The following is a 6,884-nucleotide window of genomic DNA, read 5'->3' as shown; positions in this document are numbered from 1 at the left end:
GCGAAGGGGACGGAGAGATGACGCAACTACGATATATAGACGGGTCCTCATCAGTCGAAAATGTCAGCCATTTATTCCAGCTGATATTTATATTAAACGATGACACGTCAAGTACACTAGGCACCTAACCAAAAATGCCCGCTTCCTCGGTTTTGTGAAACAAGATGTCGAAAGGGCAGCGGAAAAATGGCGACCTGGGAAGGAAAATCCAAAACCGCGCGAACGGTCTACTTACCTTTCGGTTTCTCCGAACTCCCGCGAAGGATCTTGCCTCAGCAGCCTCTCCCAGCCCGAGCATGTCCGGACCCATACGCAGCCTGGTGATCGCCAGTCTTGGCCCAAGAACGGCATAATTCTGTTTTTCTTCGAAGAAAGGACCGCTATAAAATTGTCAAAATCACCGCTTTCTGTGCACCGGTCCAATTACCTAGGTGCCCTTGGCGTTGAGCTACCTGAACGGAGGCCCGCTTTAGAGTTTGTCTCGCTGGGAATAAACAAAAATCGCCAACTTCTATACAACGCCACAGCTTCTGTCAAATAATGCTAAGATATATCCTAAGGCGTCTTATTCCGCCAGCCTTCTCCAGGTCCAGGTCTCACGGTTTAGCTCGCTGCGGAGTCGCGCAGGGGCTTTATGGTTTGTTGCCGGAAGTTGCGCGATCAGGTCACGTGGTGCCGAATCGTCATAATGACATCATTGGTAAACATGGCCCGGTTTCAAGTGGACGCATGTGGATGGATGGATCAAAACAAACACGATATTATAAATATTATCCCGGTGATTGCATATAAAATACAGAATGCATTCATGCAAAAGTACAATACAACTGCCCATTTGTTTGTGCCGGTTATGACGGTCTCATTCCCATACATTTCCTAGAACAGTCAGTGCGAAGTTGACTTGGCTTTGCTGTTTTCCTTCAGAAGTGAGCCAAATCAAACTTGACTTGACCTGGCTATGTACCAACAGTGATTAGAGTTTAGTATCTTCAGACCTTGACCCATAGACCAGATAAATGACAACCAAACTGAATATCATGGAACACATTGATGTCACAGTTGATAGAAAATGTAACATTGTAATTTTATATTAGAGAAACTTTATTGCATCACCTATTCAATGGAGCTGTCTAATATCTGAGATCATGTACTGTTGTAATGGACCAGTCCATCTCTGAATCAGCGTCATAGAATTCACACTTGTTTCTCATGTCATACCCTTGTCATCAGCTATGAGACTAAGTAAATATCAGTCACAACACATGTGGATCACATGTCCCTGCATCACAGCATCTGACTTCTTCCGACAACAACACAAACATCTTTTAAAATTTCTTTTTTAAAAACTCCCTTATAGTTCAAAGGAGGTCTTGGACCACATGCATGAAAAAATGTCTACATGTACAGTGTAATGCAGATTGGAAAAGGGTGTGAATTATAGATAATCTCCAAGCAGATGTTGGGTTAAAAGTTATAATCTTTTCTCAATCAGACAGATGGCTTCTCTGACCGTTTGACGTGTAAGCGGGCAACAGAAATTGTTGTTGCAGTTTCATTCATCATTTGTCCTTTTTAAAAACACTATTTTTCCTGGCAACAACAGCTTCCATGAACTTGAAGTAGTTGTACTTGATGTCATACTCCATGTCGTACCAGAAGTTGACGGCGATACATCCTTGCGACTGCTGGACGTGATGGAACCACAGAGATGGCAGATACAGCATCTCACCTGCCTCTACAGTACAGGTGAAGGAGTGGGCGTGACTAAACTCTGGATACCTGTCCAGGTCAGGGTCAAGGGGGTCCACAGGTATCCACGGTACCAAATCTACGTCCTTTTCATCAATCACGTCAAACGTGCCCTCCGCATTTTCATGGTATCTGGCGGGCTGGAAGAGTCCATATGGGATAAATGGGAGGTCTGTGGGGGGGAGCAGGGTGAAGGTTTTCTGCCCTGATATGACACAGTACAGGTTTTCCATAGTGGTCCTTGTGCATGGAGGTAACAGCAGCCTCCTCTCCCATCCAGAAGTTCACCGCATCAGGTAGTTTTCCTGCATTTGGGGGAAATGCCTTTTTTGTGTTATGCACATAGTTACAGTAGTTACTGGTACTACAAAAAATGTCAGGTGTCTTTCACACAAATCCAGAAGTGTATGTATACAGGCATAAACATCAATACTGTGCTTACCAAAAGCATCTGTTGCCCAGAAAATCTCCACATCTGCATCTGATATAATTTCTTTGAACTCCTCTGTGAAATTTGAGTTTTGTTTTTGGATATAAAAGACTCCATTGGACCGTGTTTTCCTTTCCATAATATCCAAAAAAGAGGAGAATTTCATAGTCCTTTCTTCGGGCATGACAAACTTGCCATCACACACTGCATCTGCGTAACCATTTGGGGTGACCGCTACAGTCACTTCCTTCTGTCCAAGGGTTTGTCTGAGGATGAAGATGTTAAGAATCAGGACTTGTCTCAGCAAACATTAAAATTTACAAGATATATGTTTGGGCCAACATTTCAGTTCATATTCTTTAATAATAATCAATTTTACAAATCTATGCTGTATGTTAAATTGTGTTTTATGCAAAAGGCACTAATCATGCTGTATGTAGAGCAGCCCAACTACATGTATGTATTATGAAGGAGGTATAACCTGGGTATTACATGTACGTAGAATTGTGAAATGGCTGAGATTATGCTCTATGGAAGTATATATGGCAAGAAATTGGACATAGAAAAACAAGGCACATTTTAGAATCTTACAGCAAATCTTACAGCAAATAATACTTCAAATATGATTGTACCCAAGGGAATTTGTCATTCTAGGTCGTTATTTACTACATTAATCATTTAGATTATAGCTGACCGAAAGTACTGTGGTGTCCACTTGCTGAGTGCCGGCCAGTGTTGGGTGGCTGTCCTGATGATGACAGGTTTGTTGGGAGACACCCAGGACCTGTGGAAGTCCAGCGGGGAGGGGGCAGGTCCAGATAGGGGACGTGAGGGTCCAGGTACAGTTCTATAAGAACAGGGAAGCACAGAAAACAAAGCATTTGCCTATGATGTAGACTGGTACAATCTTCTCATGTCAGGCTACAGATACAGATACAGGCTCAGCAATGCAAATCAATGATAGGCTATCATTCATGAGACTTCTGACATTTAACATGTCAAACCTGAATAAACGCAGACATCATGCAGAAAAGTTTCTATCAAACATTTCATATTTGTGACTCGCCTCTATGCATTTCCATAGCTGTTAATAACGTTACATTATGATATTATTTTAATAAATACATCAAAAATACATTTGAATTCAAACCCTGCTTTTTGTAATAACGTCCTTGTGGTAAGCAATCATTTCTTCCCTAAATGGATGTAGAAGATTATAAATATACCAGTTCACTTTTTGTTTACCTCTGGCCTCCACTGCCACATCTTGAAGACACTGGCCAAGCCCTTCACAACTACTTTCACTGGACATTACACTTGTCCCTGTTCCTTAGAACAAAAACGAGACTAAGATGTCTTCTTCCATGATTCCAGAAAATGTCACCTTCTTACTTTCGCAACAATAGTTTAGCTACAAAAACTAAGCAGGTCTATTTATTTCTAACCTCCTTACAAAAGAGCTCTACAAAAGCATTGTGGTGACATGTGCCTAGCAGAGTACATTCGAAAAAGGGGAGTTAACAATTATAATATTTTCATTTTGAACGCTTACAGGCAATTTGATATCATAACAAGGCTACTAACCGTAATAATATTGTATACGCACAATGAAATAATATATGATTGATCTTGTCATGTTGATGTCATCAGATTATTTGTACTACTAAGAAGCTCTCATTCCTACATATCAAGTAGACTATTCCATTTTATTCAAGATGGCGGCGCCCGTCCGAAAGTGAGCGTCTGCACGTTGCTGCGGGTTTTGTTGTCCTTTAACAAGTAAAATCTATCACCAAGACCTCCCGATCGGACAAGATGCAAGTCTCTACTGCAAGGGTACCGAAGTAACGGGTTCCTCACTGGCCGCCCAGTGCGGAACTTACGGGGAAAGTGGCGTCGGCACTCGGGGCCCTGTGCGGAAGAAAGCTCCGCACTGGAATTCTAGTGCAGAAACGGCTTTGTTCCAGTGCTGAAACACCGTCAGGACTGGAATTCCAGAGCTGAATCTTGACTCGGCACTCGTTTTCCGGTGCTAACTTCCACTCAGCACTCGTTTGCCATAGCTCGGAGGCCGTTCAGCACTGGATAACCAGCGCTCGGAGGCCGTTCACCACTGGATAGCCAGTGCTGAATTCCACTCGGCACTCGCTACCAGTGCTCGGAGGTCGTTCACCACTGGATAGCAAGTGCCGAAGTCCCTAAGTAACGGATTCCTCACTGGATCGTTCCAGTGCTCGGTGACTCTTGGCGCTGGGAGCCGAGTTCTCAAATCATTTCGGCACTGGGCTTCTGGTGCTTAATACGTCGGCCGCGCGGCGTACAGTACAGTATCGTAGGCCAAGTCTATGTCTGTAAAAATGTGAGGATCGGAGCCTTGCAGTATTGTCCTGCCGATCACCTTGTCGTGCCGATTATAATTTGCTTCCCGGGCGGTACGATCTCAAAAATATAAGTGTTAGAGTTCAAAGGTAGCATCTCGGTACCCTTTCTAAAGACAAGGTTTGATTTGCCGATATTAGAGTTTCCAGTGCTGAAGCCGCCGACACTGGACACCAAGTGTTGACGTACCTTCGGCACTGGAGATCTAGGACGGAAGCCGCCTCACCTCTGTATACCGAGTGCTGAGAAAGGAACCTGTTACTTCGGTACTTTTGCGTCTCTACTCCAAATAATGTCAAAATCTACAACTTGATCGCAGGGAAGACCCTACCTGAGGTATGTATAGCGTCCATGGTATGTGGGGAGGGGGGCAGCTTTCGCTCGGTTTCGCTTGGCGCATGTGATTGTATAATAAGTTTTTACGACGTAAATGTTTTTATATATCATTTGTACATGATGGAATGGCCACCTATTGATTAATGTTATCTGTATACTATAATAAAGACATTCCTCTTAATATAGTCTTACTTTTTTTACCACTAAAAAGTGTTAAAGTTCTTCGCACAGTATACCAGTGATACCCAAATTTATAATGAAAATTCCATCATATTGTTATGAGATTGTTATTTTCCCTGCGATCAAGTAACATAATTTGATCTCTTTTGAACAGTGGTTAACAGACAGGAAGAAGAGAGATCTCCAGAAGAAAGATGCAGGTAAACAACACTTTAAAATTAAGCCATGTTCATGCTGTTTTTGGTGTGGTGTGTCAGAAAAATATTTTCCCCTACATGTCTGGAAGCCTTTTAATGTCCATCAACTGTAATTCACTTTATGTTCGTGGTTGCAAAAGTTTGAGAAAAATGGACATGTCTGCAGAACTACTGTATGTTCACGGTGGAAGCATGTTGATAGTGGCAGCAGGTGCAGAAAAAGAAAGTCAGTGAATTACTGTATTTGTTCGTGGTAAAGACAACCGTGAACATGAGTTACTTACAGCACTTGACAAGCTACAAAGAGAAGATCTCATTCTTGGTTTGATGTGTTGTCACTCCCATTTCAGACATCCAAAGAAGAATACAGCTCATTCAGGACTTTGAGATGCCGGCAGTCAGTAACTGTATCAGGAGCTCCAGGGATGGACAGTACCTCATGGTTACAGGTAGACAGAGGTTCTATGTAGTTTTGGTCTTCATTGATTGGCGCTCTTTGTGATTTTTTGTGTCTGTGCTTAATACACAGTGAGTTCTTTTTTGTGCTATAGGAACCTACAAACCCAGAGTGAGGTGCTATGAGGTTGCTCAGATGTCCATGAAATTTGAGAGAGGCCTGGATGCAGAAGGTTAGCAGACGAGTAATCACCAATTTTTCTGCTCCTTTCCTTTTGGTGCACACAAGGGGGCTGTTTCCCTGTAACTTTCTCCTTGGCATACACAGTTTGAAAACATGTGTTTGGACTGTACTTTCTTTTCATACATCAGATGATCTCTCTGACAGCATCTCTCCTTTATTTTCAGTGGTCACTTTTGACATTTTGTCAGAAGACTATTCAAAGGTAGGTTCAGAGTGAGGAGGTATGGATAAAACATCAATGGTTTAAACTAAAGTATGTGTACAGTATATAAGTCTGAAGACTTATAGAAATCTGAACCAGACCCAATATTCTATAACAATAAGGTACAACAGTAACATACAAGTACAGTTCAGTGGTGGCTTACCCCTTACAATAACTTTGGTGTAACCGCATATTAGGTAACCTGACTTATTCGTCGTGTGAAGTGCATCAGAAGTGTATTCTTAGATACCTATTGAACTGCCCAAACATATTATCTTCCAGCTCCAAAATTTGTTTGTTTGTTATGTGCAGGTAGTGTTCCTCCACTGTGACAGATATGTGGAGTTCCATGCTCAGTACGGCAGGTATTACAGGACCAGGATACCCAAAGTTGGGAGAGATTTCTCCTTCCACTCACCTTCATGTGACCTCTACTTTGTTGGAGCAAGGTCAGTACAGTTAACATTACCAAACAATTACAGTAGGTTCTCCGCTTTGTCTTCCTTCTCAGTTGTGCATGGTGGTTCATTGTGGCTGTAAGTTTCCTTGTTGTGAGATTTTGTAGACATATGGGGAGGGTTTGCCTACCCCTCTTACTGTAGTGTTATCATACTGAACTTTATGGTGCATTTGACCAATGATGCTTCCTGTTCCTAAGCTCATATGTCCTAAGTCATTGGTCATTTATCATGTCTCTGAGGAAGGGTACAGTAGGTTGACTAGCTGTAAAGTTTTTTTTTTTGTTGAACTTGAAGAAATTTTAGCTGTCCT

General features: G+C 42.3%; 2 protein-coding genes across 2 annotated transcripts; one reads left to right on the top strand and one right to left on the bottom strand.

Moving 5' to 3' along the window:
- Positions 1 to 1,441: 1,441 nt before the first annotated feature.
- Positions 1,442 to 3,679, bottom strand: LOC109462136 (jmjC domain-containing protein 7-like). The gene is given in 6 exon segments (XM_019758629.1): positions 1,442 to 1,979; positions 1,981 to 2,054; positions 2,192 to 2,445; positions 2,874 to 2,985; positions 2,988 to 3,026; positions 3,425 to 3,679. Coding segments are annotated over 6 exon segments (966 nt in total). The 5' UTR covers positions 3,492 to 3,679; the 3' UTR covers positions 1,442 to 1,559.
- A 181-nt stretch (positions 3,680 to 3,860) lies between these two features.
- On the top strand, positions 3,861 to 6,562 carry LOC109462134 (nucleolar protein 10-like; the record flags this gene model as incomplete). The annotated part of the gene is made up of 7 exons (XM_019758628.1): positions 3,861 to 4,000; positions 4,835 to 4,894; positions 5,229 to 5,274; positions 5,622 to 5,720; positions 5,823 to 5,900; positions 6,076 to 6,113; positions 6,426 to 6,562. Coding segments are annotated over exons 1-7 (464 nt in total), but the record flags the coding sequence as incomplete, so codon positions are not given.
- Between the last annotated feature and the right edge of the window lie 322 nt (positions 6,563 to 6,884).

The sequence above is a fragment of the Branchiostoma belcheri genome, unplaced genomic scaffold (genome assembly GCF_001625305.1).
Source record: "Branchiostoma belcheri isolate BF01 breed outbred unplaced genomic scaffold, Haploidv18h27 scaffold999, whole genome shotgun sequence".
Classification (NCBI taxonomy): Eukaryota; Metazoa; Chordata; class Leptocardii; order Amphioxiformes; family Branchiostomatidae; genus Branchiostoma; species Branchiostoma belcheri.
The sequence above is the reverse complement of the archived record's forward strand: the minus strand, read 5'-3'. Positions and strand labels throughout refer to the sequence as shown.